Source organism: Triplophysa rosa, linkage group LG18, assembly GCF_024868665.1.
Source record: "Triplophysa rosa linkage group LG18, Trosa_1v2, whole genome shotgun sequence".
NCBI classification, from domain to species: Eukaryota; Metazoa; Chordata; class Actinopteri; order Cypriniformes; family Nemacheilidae; genus Triplophysa; species Triplophysa rosa.
Genome location: NC_079907.1, coordinates 21,840,349 through 21,862,539, shown reverse-complemented (window position 1 = coordinate 21,862,539; position 22,191 = coordinate 21,840,349). Strand labels below are relative to the sequence as shown.

Sequence of the window (22,191 nt, the reverse complement as noted above, 5' to 3'; positions counted from 1 at the left end):
TGCATTAGAAGGGTCATGAACAAGACTTGCTGATGCACTGTCATCGGATAATCTCCCTGGAGTTTACTCCTCGAAGTTTTTGGCTTGCAGACAAGAACTTTTTTGGAGTGAATAATTTTTGTCATTGCATTGTTATAAGACTATGGAATGTTTTTTTTTTTAAAGAAACCAGAATTTATGTTTTGCTTTGTGAAGTATGATTATCTTTTCAATTGTCAAGTGGGTGACAAAATAATTTTCAGAATCAATATATTCAAAGCAGCGTGTGGTCTTTTAACAATAGAACTATGATTATGTTGTCCTCGGGCCTGTCTGCACCAAACACGTCACTGAGTTTAACAGCTCTAGATTTTGTTTGCCTCTGTAAATACATCTGTGTGTGGGGACTTTTCTGTGTCTTGTCAGGTTGGAAAATGTGTTGAAATCAGTGTGTGTGTGGCCTCATGTGGCCCACATCTAAAGGACTGTACTGGGCTCAGATGTGCCATCAGCCTTTTGCGGGACCCCTGTGGCTGCCAAGACAAGGATACATCATGTCGACTAGTTTTGCTCTAGGCATCTCAAAAACAACAACAAAAACTTTCTGTCAATAAATGACATTGCACATGTTTTAAGGTCATATTATCTATTTTATTCTGAAAGTTGTATATATCCAGTTGTATACAGTATATTTATATCATATATAAACAATGTCTTGCACTACCAGCATTTGTCTTGAATGTTTTCCAGGTGTACAATACTGTTTTACAAACCTGACTTTGCAGATGTTTGATAAAGAGGTTTTGTTATCGCGTAGTGTGGGAATCTTACCATGCACTGTAAGCTAGCGTTTAATAGTTTAGTGTTTATTACAAGCTACAAGACAACTTGGCTGAAAAAAACCATACTTTTTAATAAATTGGAAGTTTGCCAGAATTTTCAATCTTAAGTGTATTATGTTGCATGTTTCTAAGAAAACGTATCCTAATATCTTCTTAAAGTTGTATATTTGGCATTATATGTAAACTATGTATATTACAAGCTGCTTGTTTATAACCAAACGTACCGCAAACCAAAGCCAAAACAGTTACAAAAAAAGGAGCAACTATGTCCTCACAAGTCAAAAAATGTCAATTTTATATTTATCCATTAATGAGTTCATTACATCCAAAGCGATTTTTTTAAGTTTGGACCTAACATGTACGTACGTAATCTAAATACCCACTTTCTTTCTAATGTTATGTTACTGGCTGTTTTTATTTCAGGTGTCCAATCTGTACCTTTATGACAGTGTACTGATGCTGGCCAATGCCTTCTACAGAAAACTAGAGGACAGAAAATGGCACAGCATGGCCAGCCTCAACTGCATTAGGAAGTCAACCAAGCCCTGGAATGGAGGATGGTCCATGCTGGAGACGATCCAAAAGGTGTGACACGAAGGTTTCTTGTTTCGATGTTTATTTTGCTTTATCTCTAGGTTCGGTATCACTTTTTGAGATGCAAATCACTTCCATCTCAATTGCTACCGCCTTCCAGTCTCACTACTGCAATCACATTGCTCTTAAACGCAATCAGCGGTCAAGCTGGGATCCCTGTTGGTTGTCCTCACTCAGAGCTCTCCAAGGGTCTGCTAAAAGCGGCACGTTGGCTGGCATCAGTTGATGTCCCATCATGATGTGTCTCCAAGCTCTCAGGGGCAGCGGGCGGTCTAGTGTATTCTTCAATTTCATGCTCTTTTAACGTTATATGAGCCAAAGAGAAGTACAGAGAGCCTCTAATCGGCCCTGAGAGGGACAGGCCTCAGATAGATTTGTCTGTGAAACTTCAGCTTGCACGCTACAGTCAAAGCTTTGGCTTTTCATGATGTTCGTGATTGCTATGTCAGCTTTTCAAATGTTGAGATACCCATGGTGCGAAAAGGTTACCTAAAACACCTCCCATATAAATACAGTAGGGGATAAAATAGTCATTTTTAAGTCATTTATGCTAGTTGTATAATACAATACAACATCAACACCAGGAGTTCTAAATGCCAAATATGTTTCGTTCCATTTTGCAGAACAACAGACGTTTAATGTGTTTCAACTCTTCATCAATTGTGCCTCGAATCTGTAAAGAAATGGGACACCGAATTGTTCCTTATTCATAGAAAGCTACAGCTATCAAAATTCCAAGTATAGCCACTACAACATAGTACTCTTTGATGTAACTCAGTTGTTTTTATTGTATTGCTTCATTGTTTATCGATTGAAAGAAAGGTTGTTTCTCACAGGGCCACATCACCGGTCTCACCGGAGTTATGGACTTCATGGACAATGGATCAAATTCCCATGTTCAGTTTGAAATTTTGGGAACCAGCTTCAGCGAGACGTTTGGAAGAGACATAAAGCGGGTGAGTCAAATCGCTCTGGATTTCATTACTAGGACCAGGCGTAAACGCTGTCTTTTGGCATTATTTTTATATTACTTTTTCATTACCACTCACCTTAGGTAAAATGAAAATTGAAATCGAGTTCCCTGCAATTCCTTTTTGATGACTCAGAGGGCAAGCAATCTGGTTGGTTGAAAGGCTCGCTGTTGGGAACAACTTGACTTGATGTAAACTGCTTAGATTGTGTATCCAGCCTGCCATTTTGACTGCTCACCTCAGTGTCAGACATCCGAGAGGCATGAGTAAACAGCGGCGGGGGGTCACGCCTCTGTGGGCCTGACCGGCCAGACCAAACGCGCTGTAATTCAGCCTGCACGACATGCAGATATTGCGCCGTGTCAACAGCAGAAAAAACCCTGCCGGCTCGTTTTGTCAAACTGTTCAATGTTATGCTTGCCTTTACGTGGTTTGTTTTGAGAAATATTTTCAGATATTGATTTTTGGGGGGTTTTAAAACCACAGACAGCCTGTCATTTTGTGGGCTTTGTTTTTGAAGCGGTAAACTACATTCATCACTTAAAGAAAGGAGTAATATAAATTACAGGAGAGGAAACTATCTGCTAGTAATGAAGATTTAATCACCCCGCATCCCAACCTGAATTATGAACCCACTGTATCACATTATGGCCATTAGGATCCCCAGCGCCATGGCCATTTACTCCCTGCCCGCGCGCACACGAGCCCTGGCTCCCCCTCATACGATGCACATTTATTAGCTGTAATGAAAGGCAAGGACAGCTAATGGTACGTCAAGTGTACTCAGTGCTGTTGTTGTTCATTATTAGAGCACCAGCTCCTAACCAGTGCCACCCAAGAAGAGATTAATTTAGCCAACTTCATTTCCACCCTGCTATGGAGACAAATAGCTAACCGTGCCGCTGTCAATTTGACATGTGTCATGGTCTGAAGGTAGAAGCAAATACATTTTCTGGCTAAATGAGAAACCCTGGAGGTGAATGCAGTCGGAAAAGTTGCATCTGACTTTAGAGTGGTGACGGCTCAATAAGCTGTTTCAGTGTTTGCTTTTGTCTCATCTTACGCCCGTTTCACACCGCGCAGGTAAGCAGTGCGTAGGCGGAGCGGGAGCAGCGCGTAGGTGTCCTTTCACACCAGCACAACAATGCAATTTCCCGTTACGCTATTTTAAATACACCAATGAGCAAAATATCTTCCAGAACTTCATCAAAGCGCTTTTTAAGTATTGCGTAACTACGATTTGTCATATCTGCCTGTTTCATGCTGTTTTAGATTCACGAAGTACGAGTTATAATTTAATAAAAAGTCAAGACAGGAAGTCACCAAAGGGTTAACTCACTATAGGAGAGAGTGACTGACTTGTGATGCGCTCGCTTTTCTCTATAATAAAGTGGTTTCTCTTGCCTTTTCTCTGTCTACAGTTACATGCAACAACATACATTTACTCCCTTATTATAACCACAACAAAAGTAGGATTTTATTGTGTTCCTCATAACACAATTCAGTATATATTGGCAACCTTACAGTATATCTGGAGATTAAATTAGCCAATTAGCTTGATTTTTCTGTTTTCTATAAAAGATGGTAGAGTAATTGAGATATCATTTCCCAATGTATTGACCTGTAGCAGGCTTTTTACTATTAATATACTAATGTTCATAGATTAGGCCGGATTGAAGAGAAATTGGACAAAAGCATATGATGGAACAATAAGGAGACATTACCCAGTGTTAAAATCTGTTAATGTTGGGGTATTAAACCAGTCAGACACCAATGGTTATTTTGTAGCTGATAATACAATGATACAAACATGTTCAGTTTCTATGAAAGTGAATTTACTAAAAGGAAATTTGGAAAAACTTTAATGAGACACATTAAAATGTATGTTTCTTGTCATATCACACTGACAGACTACACTACGGTCGCTCGATATCAACGTCATCACCACCAAGCCTCCGAGAACTTATTAAAGGGATAGTTTACCCAAAAATGAAAATTCTGTCATCATTTGCTCACCCTCAGATTGATCCAAATCTGTATAAATGTCTTTATTCCTGAGAACACATAGCAAGATATTTGCAAGAATGTCAGTAACCAAACAGATCTCATCCCCCATTTACTGCCATAGTAGGAAACATAAATACTAAGAGAGTCAATAGGGGATGAGATCTGTTTGGTTACTGACATTCTTCCAAATATCTTGCTATGTGTTCTCAGGAATAAAGACATTTATACAGGTTTGGATCAACCTGAGGGTGAGCAAATGATGACAGAATTTTCATTTATAGGTAAACTATCTCTTTAAAAACATGTTACATGGTAAGTAATTACTCCGTGAATGAATCCCCAACAATGTTTTTAGAGTTTTGTGTCCACGTTGCATTATTTGTGAGATTTATATGCGTGATGACGTCTAACAACCCTGCCAAAGAATGTAGTTGACTTTAGCAACTTGTTAGCAACACCGTTTAAAAAACACAGTAAAGGTTAAAAAACCAAAAGCGGTTATAACTGCTGTGTTTGATGTCATAGATTAAAACGTGAGAATATTTAGAGGTTTTGCTAAGCACGGATCTTATTCCAGGTGATTTATTAAAAATCCAGTCAAACCATAGACTTTGGGGTGGTGGAACCGGAAGTGCTAAAATGCTAACTCTCTACAAAAATACGTTGTCTCTGAGGTACCCTATTCACGTCCCCAAGGCTTGTGTTCTTACTCTGGTTTTTAATCTGAAGATGAACACAAGATGAGAATCATCAGTGTGTCAGAACGTCTTCATGCTGGGCCAGATCTTCTGGCCACAGAAATTCGACAGCTTCTATTTAAGGCATGCCATGGCTCATGACAGTGTAGCAAAGCTAGATAAGCATTGAGCTCTGGCTCAGTACCAGACATGTATCAGGCTTGGCTTTTCCACCAAACAAAAGCGCAGCTTAGTTCACTTCATGCTATTAAATTAGCGAATTATTAAAAGCCCTGGTAGCGTGAGTACAGCAGACAGACTCCCAGATGGTGCTGATGCTGATTAAAACATCACTCCACTTAGCTTAAAGAGTGGAGGACCACATGGAACATTAGTGACTTTTCACTGGTTTTGTAAACATGACAGATTTTTTCAGTGGGTTGCCTTGTAAATGTTAGGTTAGTGAAAACAGGCTTGAAGCTTAACCTAGTTCAAGCATAATAAATAGCTGAACAAAATATGAACAATATCTCATGTCATCTCGAAACAGTGTGACCCTTTTTCTTTTGTGGGACACTAAATGAGCAGGATTCTCTAGCCGATCGTTTCCGCTGAATAATAAAGTGGATGGGAATCAGGGACTGTAGATATCAGAGCAAAAAAGCATCTGTTATAGTTTATATGACAGATACATCATATTCCATGTCTTTGGATGCTTGGGATATTGCTTTATAGTAAACGTTATTTCATAGTCAATGAATCCTCCTGGAATGTCATGATTGTTTGCTTACAGCTATTGCTTTTTTTTAAAGCACATGATTTGTGACAGTTTCACAATGTTTTATAAAACATAACATCTTTCCTTTGTACAGCCATTGTGCATTTCCTTTTTGCTTTGAATGCCAACCATGCGACACAATGCGCTTACACAGCAAATCAAAATGACAAGAAAAACCGCCTGTTTTGTGCCTAAATCTTAGTCTAGAGTCCGTTTTTACTCTTCTTTAGAAACAGTTTTAAAACGCCCAGCAAAGTCTGAGGGATGTCCACCCGGGCCTATTCTATTTTTTTTTATCTTTTATCTTGAAGTTAGCGTGGACTCAACAAACAGAAAAATGTTCTCCTAGTTTGGGGTCAAGACAGACAAGACATCAAATAGGAGATGAAGGATATGCTTTTGTTTGTTGCGTGAATCTCTTGAGCCCCTGGATCAAATGGTCATCCATCAAGTCCTCAGTTTCATTTGTCATCTGAGAGAAATGTTTGGCAGGAAGTGGAAAAATCTGACAGTGTTTGATAAATCGGCGGTCTCTGCATCCACGTCCACACGCTACACAATCATCCGTCTAAGTAGGGCCGTGACAGACAGGCGGACTGGTGCTTGACACCACAGCTCTCTGCGTGAAGCACTCATGGATTTTCTGTGTGAGGTTATATGTTGGGCCAAAAGCGTTCAGTGATGTATGATCAACGCATTTTCTCTAACACAAAAGGCTGTTTGTTTTGTTTGGAAAGTCTTCGACTAGAAAGAAAGGAGATTAGATGCATGTTCTTTCATTGTCTCTTTGAGTTTTGTACATGTGTTCTTTGGTTTTATTGAATGTACAGTATATATAAATACTGCATTTGGATCCAGCTCTCCAGTCTCATCCTTACACATTCTAATAATCTCATAGAATGATGTGGGCAACACACAGCAACAAAGTCGGACATCTAACAACTCTCACTTTTGAAAACAAAGCAGAGCTGCAAATGTTCTGCTGCAGTTATCCATTTCTTATTTGGATTTGGTTAAATCTTCAGAAAGAACTCTTGAAGAGATTTTCATTTGTTTTTATTTTTGCTTTGCACCCAATTTGACGACCGCTCAGGAAATGGGAATTTTTCTACATTTTTCAGCATTACAAGCATTCCCCCCTGTGCTGTTGTTGTTGGGTTGGGGTGTTTGTGTACATAATGAAGAATTCCCTTTCGGCTCACGGCATCATTCAAAACTTGGCAAAAAAAGGACACCTATAAAAAATGGCATTTGGGGGATTGAGGCAACAGTGCTCAGTGGCACATGCATTTGAATTTGATCCAGTGCCACCACCTGGAACCAGACCAGAGTGGTACTCTTCCTCGTGGAAAATAATGAAGACGATATACAGTACTGTGTCTCATAAACGTACATGTCCTGCTGTATACATGTATGCAAATGGTTCTTCTCTGCATTCAGATTTCGTTCAGCAGCTACTTTTCATCCAATTCATTTGAGTAAAATTAGATGTGCTTACAGACGCCACAAACACCTGAAATTACGCCGCTTTACACCCCACGTAAATCACATTAAAAGTTATTACTTGCGAAATTTTATGATTAAACCTTATTATCACCATTTCAGAAAATTCTGAAAATGAATTATGAATGAGATTAACCTTGCAAATCAGGTCATTAAATGTAGTGATATTGAAACTGACAATGGAGCATTGACAGTGTCAGCATGGACTGTATGAAGAGTTTTGTATGTGTTGTAAATCGAGTCTTTCATTTGAAGTCTATCATTTTAATAATAACAACACAAGGACAGCACACTAAGCCAGTTTTCTTTAATTTATGTAAATTTGCAAAGGTAAAATAATAAAATCATATTTCAAGAGGTACATTTTTACACAAGTATTATGGAGCCAGCTGCTCTAAGTTAGAGTCGTGTTAAAGTCAACATGGTTTTAACATTGGAGATGCTCTGGTTGCTAAACTTGACCCGCATCCTCTCCATCAAAATCCTCTTTAAAACGTATCTTGTTTTCTTTTCTTTGTCTTGCAGTTGGCTACGTGGGATCCTGTCCATGGGCTCAATGGAAGCCTGAAGGAGAGTCGGATTGAGAACGGCATGCAGGGGGTTACTGTGAAAGTAGTGACGTTGTTGGTAATGCTTACCTTTCTCGTTTAAACTTATATATTTGTGTGAGGATGTTGATGTGTTTATCTGATATCTTTTAAGGAAATGAAATTTCTGTCACCCTGATGTCGTCAAATGCATCTCCTGGTGTTCAATCTACACAGTAATGTTCAAACAAATCTTCTTTTTGAACAGTCGTGCAGTTTCAGGAACTGTATCGCACATTGTAAACGCATGCACTGCATAACCTGAAACTACCAATATGTAATGTAAACTAAGACTGTGATGAAGCTCAGCGCAAGTAGTCCAGTAAAGTAAAACACACACACTCACAAATGCTTGGTTATTTATTAACCCAGTAGTTGTTTCTTTTTTTAACCCAACAACGAGTTAAAACCTAATCTATCATTTTGGGGTGAAACAAAGAGTTCATCCCTTTTTGACCCAATGCTGGTTGACAATAACCCAGCCTTTTTTAGAATGCACAAGGTCCAGCAAACTAAAAAACAAACACATAATGAATGTGGTTGATGTGTGGACTAGGTTCCAAGTGGCTTTGTGAGAAACAGACCAAAAGATAGTTATTCACTGGTAATCTGCTACAGCTCTCAGATCTTATTGGATAATCATAACAATTTGAACATGCATGTGCGATAATGAGTACGCTTTCACGGTACTATTCAATCTAATTTTGTACTTATTGGCTTTATCTGGTGTTGTTACAATGGTCGAGTAAATGAGTGTCGACAGAATTTGACATGACATGTTCTTTGATCTTCACAGTTGCAGAATGATTTTTAATAAAAACATTTGGTCTTTTGCTCTTAATTTATATTGTAAGCACACGTTATTTATTTGTTTGTTTATTTATCTTTTAATGGGATTCATATTTTTACATTCCTTTTGATCTTAATCACTCGGTCCTGTGCAGTAATCATCTACTACAGAAATGTTCCCTAGGGTGCCTTACAAATTCTCATATTTGACCACCTCCAGTCGGCTCTTAGAAATGTTGACCTGTTAATAATCAATATTCCCTTTTAAAGGAGGATCCATTTGTGATGGTGGCGGAAAACATTCTCGGACAGCCCAAAAGATATAAGGGTTTCTCAGTTGACGTCCTTGATGCCTTGGCCAAAATGTTAGGATTCAAGTATGATATCTACCAGGTGGCCGACAGCAAATATGGTTCTCAGCTGCCCAATGGCTCATGGAGTGGAATGATTGGAGAGCTCATCAACAAGGCAAGTTTTTTTTTTAAAGGTTACATTCAAATTTTGCCAATTACAGATATACATATCTAGTATTTTCTTTAAATAAGAAGCTGCATATGTTGAGTGACACCACAAGCACTAACCATCACAACCCAGTCTCAGCCAATTTGGAAATTCGTGTTGTTGTAAGCTGGCTTTTTCACTAGGCTTCAGGGTTTACGTTTTGTATTCAACAGCTCTAATGTGGTCTAATTTTCTAAGTTGTTGTAGTGAAAACTGAATTAGTTTAGTATTAATTAAAATAAGAAAGCATGCCAGGTTGTAGAAAATTAACGTTACAACTATTACTCTATGGTTAAGGTTGGCCTTTGTCATAATAGATTCCGTATACAACGATTCCGTGATAACTATTTTATTCTTCCTGCTGTTTTTAATGACACTAGTGGTGCTGACATTCAACTCTGAAGTCGAATTATCCGTATTCCAAGAAATTCTTCAGAAAGATGTTTTAAAAGTTGCTGAATGATTCATCTTGTTTTAACTTGACATGTCATTATCATTTGCATCGAATAAGACATTACATAAAGTGAATTTTCACGCCAATCTGAGTAACTTCCTGATTTTGCAGAGGGCAGATCTGGCCGTTTCCGCAATCACTATAACACCAGAGCGAGAGAATGTTGTGGACTTCAGCAAGCGCTACATGGACTACTCTGTGGGTATCCTACACCGCAAACCTGAGGAAAAGATTAACATCTTTTCTCTGTTCGCTCCTTTCGACCTGGCTGTGTGGGCCTGCATCGCGGCTGCCATTCCCGTGGTGGGCGTTCTGATCTTTCTGCTAACACGAATGCAGATGCTCCGCTCCCAGAATCCTCCAGTAGCTCATCAAGCTTCATCCATGTCGAACACGTTGCACAGCGCTATATGGATTGTCTATGGAGCATTTGTACAGCAAGGTACTACACTAGATTACTTTACCCTTCATTTTAAGAGACTTATCAGCTTAGCATGCTTTCAGAAGCAGCCAGGAGATCAGGCAATGCTTTGACTCAGGGCTTAGAGATAAAAATGTACAGTTTAGCAGCGTGTTCACGGTAAGTTGCATGGACATTCTTCTCTCGTTGTGTTCCGAAGAAAAAACGACATTCGAACATTATTCGAATTAATTGCAAAAAGTTTTGTTCAGTAGGCGAACACTTCTTGGTGTGTGTCCTCAATTTGGTGCTGCGGAGTAATATTTCTAGCATGTCAAAAATCATTATTTTTATGAGGTTACATATCAATCGTTGCTTTGAATATGAAAACAAATGCTCCTGGCATGCAGTTTAAAAAATGAAAGGCAATTTAGCACGCCCTTTGATAAAGCTAATGAAGCGCACATGAAACGTCAGACAACATTAGTCATGGCTAAACCAAGTATAATCAATAAACATTAATCCAATCACTCGTTTGGAAAGATTGGTGTAATATTTTATATTCAAAATTCAGATTTCCAACTGTTGCAAATGGTGCATGTTAAACTTTAATTACTGTGTGCCTAACATACGATATAACTCTCATTTAGCCAAGGGACTGTTAAAGCACATATCATATTTTACTTCACATTTTAAAGTCAGCATGCATGCATACAATACTGATGTTTTTGGAGAGTGGTAAATGCAGTAAAACAGTGTAAAGGTGCCTTTGAATGAAGCATAGAAAGCTGGTTCTCTTCCAAGAGAGGCAAACTTGAATAAATGACTACCTCAGCAGCTAGCATGCTAAACCCCAGCTGCCTCTATTAATGTCTGGCATACTGCCTTCTAACCCCTTTTAAGCCTAACAGCTAGTGATTAAATCTGGTCACATACTGTCTTTGCTTTCTGCCATATTTCCAGTAGATGGTACAAAAGTCTGTGAAACGCAATCAACTTTTTATGGCAATTAGCACAGTATATTTTTTCAATCGGTGATACCCTTAAACTTGGTCTGACCTAAGAAATTAGCATGCTAATAACGCTGCTGTTTCCGGTTTACTCCACAAGACAGAGGTTAATAATGTGAATTTGCATGTGCGTCTCAAAGATTATTCAAGTGTGTGAAGAAATTAGCATATGCTAATCTTTTAATACTCTTTTGTAGGGGTCTTCCTTTCTAATGTGTTGTGGTAGGCCTCCTTAAGAGTTCAAAAGCAGGATTATTTCAAAACCCTAATAGGTGTTTTGTTTGGAACAAAGTGATATGAAGTGAATTAAAATATTACACAACACTACAACTTCAAGAAATTTGGTTTGGATTGCTTTGCACATGGATTTATTCACTGTTTTTTTTACTTTTATTATTTTTGACAGTAGAGAAAGCTAAGTTATACAATAGGATAGTAGATATGCAACAAATATAAACATACTAAGTTTTTACTACAATAAAGCCATGGTTCATTTTTGTAAGGGTTGGAAAACGGAATGAGAATGTTGGATACACTATAGACGACTTTGCAAGATTCAAGTTTCAGTTTTTATTGATTTAATATTATTCGTTTTTTAATCCTGCTTAATTTATAAAATCGTAAGTTTTTCTTTTAACATTTTGATTCGGTTAAATGTTCTGTATTGTGTTCAAATGCTTATGTAGTGTTAAAAAATGGAAACAGGAAGTTCTTCAGGACCACCTGTCTGAAAGTTTGGTTAGAGCAAAAAATCCAAGCGAGAGAAGCTTAAAGACTGTGATGGAGGTAATAGAAACACTTGAATAACATGACTAACTCATTTAAATGTGTCGCCTGCAGACCTTGCAGATTTACTGTTGCACAGCTGAAAAATAATGCATCACTTGAAGCTTGAAATGCTCTGCAGTGCGGTGCAGTGCTTTATTTTAGTGTAACAAAGTGATTTTGTGACCATTTATCACATATATTATTTACTCATTTATACATTCATTGCCTAGTGATTTCACATATTGAAACTCTTAGCGGCTGTTTATTACAGTCCTGCCTACTGTTATTCATAAAAAGAAAGACTTAGGCCGTGTTCACACTTGACTTCTTTTTTGAAGCTGCCAGCATTTGTTTTACATTATAATCCTATGGAGTAAACCGTGTTTTCCAAAAAAAGTCACGAGCGCTTTTTTAAATGCCACCGCCGGCATCTTTTTCTGCAGCTCCTAGCGCCTTTTTAAGTTGAAAAAAGTTCATCTTTTCTGAAGAAAACGCCCTACGTCAAGCATCTTTTTTGACAGTTAACCAATGACAAGCGAGTAGCGAGACCTGTCGTTTCCATAACAACATGCGAGGGAGGTGATTGGTCGAGCAGGATCCTTCTCTAAAAAATAAAATGGTGGCCGAAGCGCTGCTTTGAACATATTTTTATATGAATTAAAGTTTATTTTTCACCTTTAATAACTTTCGACTGCATTTCTAGCGAGAAATTAGTACTGTAGTTTTAAAATGTGTGGTTTGTTTTTGCAAAGACGGTCTCTGTTTAACATTCAAATAGACTTCCGTTAGTCTGCCTATATGAATCCTGTGTGCTGAGCTGCCTTCATGCTCAAACGCTGCCAGCTTTTCTTTTTACTAAAAAAGCGCTCTTGTCAACTTTTTCTTGTCAAAAAAGACGTCAAGTGTGTTCATGGCCTTAAGTGAGAGACGTTAGAATTTGTTGTGGATGAACCAGATGCCAACCATGAAAACAGATTCTTCTTTGCAGTTTACTATTACTACTACATGAAAATGTTATACATATTATGGTTAAAAAAGGATTTCACTTGAGGAAAGGGACATTTCTGATTTGAAGAAAAAAAAACTTAGGTTGTGAATGAATGTGCATTTTTAAATTGTGCGTTCATGTTGGGTTTAACAAAATGACTTGACATGTTCTAAATGTTTTGGTTTTGCTCACAGGTGGAGATTCAGTGGTCGGGTCCATGGCATTGAGGATAGTCATGGGCAGCTGGTGGTTGTTTACATTGATTGTGTGCTCCTCTTACACTGCAAACCTGGCTGCATTCCTAACCGTGTCCCGCATGGACAACACTATACGGTAAATAACCATTTCACAAATAGTCTACAACACAACACACCATATGCTACTGTGTTGATCAATGTCTATTAATTGCTTTTCTGCCTTTGCATTAGTCCTCATAATTGGTGCATCCTTATGTTCAAGAAGCTTCACACCCGGTTTGGCCACATGTCGAGCAATGCGCAATTAAATATTGCTAGAATACTTTAACACGAGCTGGGTGTGACAAAAGAAGACAGGGGGCAAAAAACATTAAACAAAACTGTTTCTGTGATTTGTCAATACTGTTAAGGGGAAGGTATGTTGCTAGAAGCTCTATGGACACTTGTCATCCGATAGTTGAGAGAGTGAAGAACAGTGGAAAAGTTTAAACCAGCCATTCAGATTAGAGTTTGCCTGATTGAGAAAGCAAAAGTCATTAAATGGGCTGTGGGTGTTTTGTGGGTGGATTTCATGATTGTCCACTCTCTCAACTATCTCTTCTCCACTCTTTCAACTATCGGATAACGGATTGTCCCTAAAGATTTTAGCCACATACATTCCACTCCAACAGTATTTAATTCCCAGACAAACCACAGACAGTTTCACAACTGTCAAGGTATGTTCTTTGCATCCCGGCCACGTTTGAGAAAAGCTACTGTCAAACATGCTCTGAAAAGGTTTTTGCGACAACCCGTGAAAATAAAAGTCCTGTTAACGCACATTATGACATACCCACATGGAAAAAAACTGTAGTATACTATGGGATTCACTTTAGTAAATTGTGGTAAATGTGCTAGTGTAATTACTAAAAATGCTACGAAAATTAGAGTGGACTGTTGAGAAAAATACAACAATATGCAATATCATGCAATAACAATTATGCAATATCCTCTTGTAATCCAACAATAATGCAAAACCATGTGTGTGTTACATAATGTACATTATGTTCGGTTTTGGCTTCCGCCAAGAATTTTTATTTTGGCATATCCCTGGTCTATAGCGTGCAAGGGTTTTTCAATGATCAAAATGCATTAATATATTTTAAATCTGCCTTTGCTCTGGTTAACTGTGAAAGCTAGAAGAAAGAAGTGTTTCAGTTGCCGTAATGGAGTTAAAAGTGGCCCAAGGCTCTTGTTCTTTTACGAGCGTTTTATGTGCTACTTAGATAACAATGCGTTTGGGAAATGTGCAATAGAGAGTAAGTACTATTTATGTGGGACTAACATTCTACTTAGTGCTTTGGGAAACATAACCGATCGTCCAATGTCAGTGAACATCCTGAGGTGACGTGCCGTTTCAACACGTCCAGTGTAGACAGCCAGAAGCAATTACAGCAAGCTCCTATTGTTTTGGTTAGACTTAGAGTACACAACAACGATGAAGTAGAAAACGGAAAAGTTTTTCCTTTGTGTTTTATAAAATTTCACGTACGCATGACACTGTTGTCAAAATAATCTGCATTTACAGTACATGGATCCACAAAAACGAGTAAAAACACTGTATTGCACATCCCAGGCCAGCGGATGGCGATGTCAGTTTGTAAAAGAACACTGCGAGCCTGTGCATATACTTACGCACATACGTTTACCTAATGTATATACTCTCGAATGCCTACAGGCTGAACACGTAATATGCATGCGTATGATGTCATTGTTATTAGAAAGTGCCATCTTCAGAGTTTACACGGAGACGATAATGCCGTTGTTTTTGAAAACTTGCACGTTTTTAAAAGTTTGCGTTTTCAGTCCCCCAAAACACCAATGTCACGTAAACTAACAGTGAAAATGCATAAAAAGTTTTCAGTTTTTAGTTAAAAACAGTCTCAATAACAGTTGGCGTGTCTGTGTGTGTTTTTCAGTCCGTACATACAGCCAAGTACTAATAAAGTGATTAAAAGCTTGGAAAGACATAATGGATTTAACCCTATTATTATATTATGATATATAATTTAAATAACTAATTTATAATTCTCATACAAGCAGAAACCTTTTGCCAAATAAACCCAAAAATAAGGTAATAATGATATTTTCATGTTAAAATAATTAGTACTAAAACCAATTTCATTGTTATTTGTTAGAAGAGAATAGATTTATTTTTAAACTAGACATCATACACTTTTTGAAAGTTTCAGATAGAAACACAATAACTGATCAAGTCCAGACTGAAAATCTGAGCAAAAGTCTTGTAGTGTATTTTAGCCTTAGTTGCTTTCTTAGGTGAAAAATAGAAGGTGAAATAGAATCCAGATACATCTTAAAATCTTTTAGGAAGACCAGAAACATTGGTTTGTTACTGGAAAGTGTACACGTATGTAAAATTTACAAAGAAAATAAATAAAATTCACAATAAAAGTAGAGTCAGAATCATAATATCCCAAAATAATATCCTTAAAAGTTAATGATAAACCATTCTCAATATTCTCATTAATAAATGCGCTAATATCTTTCCAAAATTGTTCTGTATAATGACAGGACCAAAATAAATTAAAGACTGTTTCCAACTTTACAAAATGAGCAGCTTGTATCAAGATCATTTTTTAATTTCACCATGAAGTGTTTGACAGGGTCAAATGTATTCATTATTTTGAATGACACTTCCTTTACTTTAATTCAGTTGTAAAGACCAAATCTTTGTCTTGAAAACTCCGGTGTTGTGTTTCTGTGTAAAGGGACGAACGGAGATTTTAGAATATGCAGGCGTGGTTGCCCACATTCGCTTACTGATTGGTTCGTCTGTATCATTGCGTTTCCTTCTCTGATTCGTTAAGCCATGAGCCATTTCGCTACCTGAAGGTGACCAATTTGACCAGCCTCGCAAGGACGGTGTAAACAACAGGCTTGTTTGACTTCAAGCTGCTCTGCGTACATGGATCGACATGGTGACATTACAGCAACGCGAGAGAGTATCGAGAGCCATATGCTTGTAAATAGCTCAATCAGTACTGCGATGTCATCTGTCAATCGGTCTCCGTGTCGCCGGATGAAATCAAACGAGCCTAATAACATGGATTACCTCATCTAACGCTATCCACACGAAGATGTCCTTGCTTTTCCTCGCCAACATGTTCATTGTGTACTGGTCGGTCTGTGACTAGTAACCAACTGTCATCAACAACTAACTTTTGTGTGCCCATACAACTGTTTACATTTATGTGCGCATACCCAGCGTGTCTGAATGGTCATGTGACACGCGTTTCAGTAGTGTAGTGTAAAAAAACTGATTTTTTTCAAAAACGCACGTGGAAACGGCAGTATAACGCTGTTTTTGTAGGACAACGGGCTAATGTAAACACCACCTCAGAATGAGTGTAGGTTCTGTGTGCTCTCACATTTTTTTTGTGTGATGTTGAAGTTTGCTTTTGCATAATGTAAATGTTACCCAGCATTCAGGTGTGATCAGAGCTATTTACCCAGCCTGTGGCTCAGATGTTTGATTGTATTTGATTATGCTGATGTTGAGCAAACGGTGTCACGTGAAGAGTGTGAACAGACCTGGGCCCGTAGTCATGAAAAATCTTAGCGCAAAGACTTGCTCCTAGTGACATAATTCTAAGAACATTCTTAGAAATGTGGGCGTTTCCCCTTAAAATTATAGAAAATATCCTAGTGAAGAAAAAATGAATTCATAAAGCGTCTTAACCCTTAAAAGAGCTCTTAAGGTCAAAAAGTTTAGGACTAGCGAGGAGGACTTTTACGAGACTTCTTTAGCACCAGAGAAAATGGACGAAACACGAAAAGATGTTTTTGTGTGTTTAACATTGGCTTATCTTGGTTATCTTGTATAGCTGATTTGATGCAATGCAAATTGTAAAAGCACTATAAAATAAAATGACATTGAATTGAATGACAGTGAGTTAATAAGACAACACATTAGATGTTTGTGACTGATCCTATTAGAGACACGCTAACATCTCCAAGACAGCGCAGAAATGCCATAGCGCCAGAAATAGAAGAAATCACTATATTAACATATTTAGCAAGTGGAGAAATGCAGCAGAGATGATTTGGTTCTGTCACATCCTTCTACAGTGATCACACAAACAATTACAGCACTTACAGAAACTTATTGTGTCACTGTTCATTTTCTATCAAATACGTTGACATTAACAGCATGGTAAATAAAAAATATATTTGTGTGTGCGTGAGTACGGTAAAACAGGAAAAAATGACATGTGCAATTTCGAACTAATGACCCTATACTTAAAAACGCTCTTTTTTCCTTCTTGGCCAACCAACCAATCACAGTCTTCAAAAGACATAGCTACGGGGTCAGCCCCGCCTCATCACTAAAATAAAAGTTTTTGTCTTTTCCTTGCTCGGAGTTGCTCTCAGATTGATCCTGAATCGATTTTAAGCTAAGATTCCTACGTAGAGGTTTTTAAGCTAAATTAAGAGCTTTCTGGGGGATTCTTAGAAGCTTTAAGAATACGGGCCCAGGTCTGAGAAGCTCTGCTTGTTCATGCCCACCAGGTTTGTTTCATATTCATGCTGCAATTAATTCAGCCCCATTGGTCTTTATTTGCATTTGTTTTCTTCCATTGGACCATCTATAGCTGCCATAACACTGCAAAAGTGGTGTAATATAATATATATATACATATATATATATACACACACAGATTGACAGAAACCTAAATGTGTGCTTGACCGCATATCTAATGCAGCATTTCATTTACAACAAGCCAAAGCCGCAACCCTAAATCTACTTTAAACTACCGCTGTTCTTCTGCTGCCAGGCAAGCATTGATATTCCCGTCAGAAATCCAGATTTCATAGTTTGAATCCCCCCCACGTTTAGAACATGTACAGCATTTCTCACTACACCAATACAAATCTCTTTTACTTGCACTTTAATCTGGGTTAATGGCACATTTGTCTTGTTTGATTCATGAGCTGTTCTTTTTCCTTTGAGTTTTCGTGTGCTTTATGTCCCTCAATACTGTAGTGTTGTTCCTCCCAATTGTTTTCATGTCTTCTTGATGGAGATGCTGCTTTAATGGGCCTTCTAGTGATCTGTCTCTTTTTGACCTGTTGAAATGGAGATTGACTCCTGGATTTAGGTTTCTGAGCACTCGCACGACATAAAGATGTAGAAGTATTCCTTGAGTATATTCATTCTTGTCTTAATGCTTTTTAAAAGCTCACCACGCATTTGTCTTACAAGGAAATCTATACTATAGTAGTTTTTAAAAGCCGTTGGAGAAATTGCTGGTAGCAGATGAGGCATGAAGAATTACATTCAGTAAAGCATGCCAGTATATATACTGTATATGATATAAAGCACAACTGCACATACAGCACACACAAATATGTGTACACTGTAAATGAATCGATTAACGATCATAATTTTTTCTGGATTCTTTCTTTCTTTCTGGATACATGCATTCATCACCTCTAGGGTTGACTATTGTAATGCCTTTTATTTTTCAACAAACCACCATTATTGTGGTCAGTGTTTGCTTTAGTCGGGCTTTTGATCCCTGACTTTGGTTAACTTAAATCTCTTTTCTCTTTAAGTGTTTACAATAGTGTTTCAATAAGAACACTCGTGCATTAATAAGAAAAGAAGAGATGCTTTAAAGTTACGTTTTTGAGATGTCTATCAAGCTTTGATAAAGATGAGAAGTGACACTAAATAATGTGGAAGTCATTCGAATGTCCTGGTTCACAAATACAAAGATACTGTGATAAAACAAATAGGCAATTGTCTTGGCATCATACAAACCTCAACAATGGTGACAAACATCAAACTAATTCAGATAAACAGATCAAGTGCAATGCATGCTGGGAGTCATGAAGGAGTTTTGTACTATGATGTTACCCAGCATGCATTGCCGCACGAAGTTTTCTTTTGTTGATTGTCACCATTGTTGAGTTTCATACACTGATTCTTGATGTTTAATTGAGTCAGCAAACTAACAATTAAATAATAATAATAATTCAATTAGATCATATTGTGTTTTAGTACCACTGTTTAAATCTCACACAGTGGGATCACACAATATTCACACATTAATAACACACCCCTGAGCAATTATTTCAATAACCACACAATGGTTACAGTCACCAATCACTTGATCCCAATGGATCTTAGTTTTCATTGCCTCAACAAATGTATTTTAACACACTGTCACAGCAGACAATAAAAACCTTAGCATTAAAAAAGTCAAGACTGCAAACACTGATCACAATAATGGTGGTTTGTTGAAATGTAGGCCTATACATTTAGATTTGAACCAAGCCATACATATAATTTGAGAAAACTAATAAAATTGCTTGTAACAAGTTGACGTAACAAGTTGGTCCAAAGTTTTACTTTTTTCAGTGCACGACTACGAGAGCGATGTTGCATTATTACATGTCTATTTTTTATGAGTTTGATCTAAAGTGTATTTATTACATTTACGTTGGTCCAACTTCATTAAATTTCATTGAATGAGCCTGTTTTTTATGAGTAGAAGCTACACATATCTATTGGATGGAAATTTTGCACTCAAATAAATTGAGTTCAACCAATGAGATATTTTTTTGAGTGTATAGTTTACTTTGCTACCTAATATATTTAAGTAAAATTTAACTGATTTGCATGGGTAGTATTTACTACTTTTGTGTAGTAAGAGTGTAGCCATCAGGAGTGCGTTTAAGTAGTTTTAAGAAGCAGTTAAAAACTCATCTTTTTATGACTGTGTTTTAACTATTGATATGATGTCTCACTTATTTAATTACAATCATATTTATATTTTATTTCATCAATACTTATTTTGGGAATTATTGTTTTGCTTGTTGATTATTCTATTTGATTATTTTTCCCTTTATTTCTAGTAATGTATGTATTTTTGTATTTATTGAACATTTATTTGATCACCGCTCTTATCTTTGTATAGCATAGTACACTAGTTGTAACTAGTGGAACACCCAAGCAATACAACATATGCAAAATCCGCACTGAAGTTAGTTCAACAGAGAATCTGCTTTATGTCAGGTCTGTGAACGTTTTTCTGATTAACTTTAAGTAGAATGTCAAGCAAACAAACAGTCATAAAGGATTGGAACTAGCTGATGTTTCATCGGCTGAGCCTGACAGCTCCATTAGCAGTACAGATGGCACCACGTCTCACATTACTTACACAGTTCTCTTTGGACTTTGAAGTTAGCTCTTGCCAAGTTAGGTCCCTGTCCTGGTGATGTATGATGACCGAGTTCAGGATGAATCCTGTGGCACCATTAACATGATAAATGTTATGAGACATAAAAATGACTGGGAGTTGAGTCAGACCTAGAGAAATTAAACCAAGCAACTTCAGGTTGAGTCCCCCGAGGCGAAATGATTTTGCTTCTTATTCCGGTGTAAACACATTCTGGATTCATTGTGGCTCACAACTCATGAGTTGTTCAAAAGTGTGAGTGTGCTATAGACAAATATGCAGTTAAGGATACACAATTGTTCTACAATAGATATGATTAACACTGCATTCCAGACAGCTCTGATTTAGGATATTTCCCTCCTCAAACACAAAAATAAACGTCTGGAACGACACTCAAAGTGAGATATCCAACCTCTGAACTTGGGGGAGATCGATCAACCCTGACCTCAAGGAGACATGTCATTTCACATCAATTGCAAGATGCTTTGAAGTTAGAACCAAAATACCAAAAAACCACCTTACCAACTAACTTTAAACTAACTTTAAGGTTTCCATAACTTTTGTAAGTTTTATTAATAAACTCAAATAATAAATATTGTTTTTCCGCTCTTTGACGTGGTTTACTGGAACACATTGAGGTCAGAGGTATGACATTTACAGTAAACTGGGATGGTGACTGTTTTCGTAATGTACAGCCTTGAGTGCCCTATTGCTTTTATAGCACAGTTACCGAATACAAACATTTTTTACCCTTAAAAATAATCAAATGTGGGACAAGCTGTGCTTCATCATAAAAAAATGATTAATGATGAATCACCTTCTTACAGGTATATGATAGGTTGCTTAATTTAAATGAAGAAAAATATTAAAGCTACTGCAGGCACTGATATTCTAGAGAATTGTGTAATGATGGATTGGAAGGCAATGTGAGCCAGGTCCTAGAAGCACATCTCTACATCTATGTTCCATGATCTAAAGTAATCTGTTAGTAGAATATTGATTATTAAGCGTCAATAAATTATTTTATGGTTTATCTTTGTTTTTGTCACATTGTTTTGTGTTTGTTTGTGTGATGCTTTATATTACACCTATTACTTGAATTGAGCTCTTCTCTGTCGCCCGTCTATCCTCCAGAACGTTTCAGGACCTCGCGAGGCAGATGGACTATGCCTATGGCACTGTGAGGGACTCTGCGGTGTACGACTACTTCAGAGCCAAGGGTACAAACCCACTGGAGCAGGACAGCACCTATGCAGAGCTGTGGAGGACCATCAGCAAGAACAACGGCCAGGACTTCTCAGTGTCGAGCCCATCAGAGGGCATACGAAAGGTATATTTATCAAATGATTTCAAAGACAAATGAAACACAGACTCTTCGCATAATATGCATCATTTTCTAATAAAGGACAACAGATCCCTGTATTATGTAAATGCTTTGGTTTAATAACAGAACATAAAGCATTTGATGTTTGTTATAAAGGTAATTTCCACATCTAATCTAATCTTATCGTGGTAATTTCCACGTCTTTTTTACATTTGTGTTTCGTATGATTACAATAATTTTTTTAAATTTCTAATAGCATGAAATGTTGATGATGATGATAACGGACTGTCTGCGTATTTTGTTCTCCAGACACTTTCTCTTTTAAAAGCAAGTCATGTATCAATAGAGCCTTTCAAACTGAAAAATAGACTCTGTCCCTGCTCTTGAGAAAATGAAAGAAAACAACCTTGAAATGATGACATCGAAGGGAAAGACTAAATGTAAAAGAGACATGAAGGAAGAAACGTTTAGGTGTATAATGTATGCAGCGAAAATTGTGCCTAAACTTAACAAACAAATCCAGCGTTTTGCAAACAAACGCAACCTTTTTTGCAAAAGAAACTAAACTCTGAAACAAA

The 22,191-nt window shown here is 37.4% G+C and overlaps 1 protein-coding gene across 3 annotated transcripts in view; it reads left to right on the top strand.

The window, feature by feature from the left end:
* Window positions 1-22,191, top strand: part of grid1b (glutamate receptor, ionotropic, delta 1b) — a 270,532-nt gene that overhangs the window by 231,241 nt on the left and 17,100 nt on the right. For all 3 annotated transcript variants that reach the window (XM_057358219.1, XM_057358218.1, XM_057358220.1), the window contains exons 7-13: window positions 1,245-1,406; window positions 2,252-2,371; window positions 7,877-7,978; window positions 8,998-9,195; window positions 9,794-10,124; window positions 13,043-13,181; window positions 21,424-21,619. In XM_057358219.1, coding sequence (XP_057214202.1) covers window positions 1,245-1,406; window positions 2,252-2,371; window positions 7,877-7,978; window positions 8,998-9,195; window positions 9,794-10,124; window positions 13,043-13,181; window positions 21,424-21,619 — 1,248 coding nt within the window. The remainder of the gene's footprint in view (window positions 1-1,244; window positions 1,407-2,251; window positions 2,372-7,876; window positions 7,979-8,997; window positions 9,196-9,793; window positions 10,125-13,042; window positions 13,182-21,423; window positions 21,620-22,191) is intronic.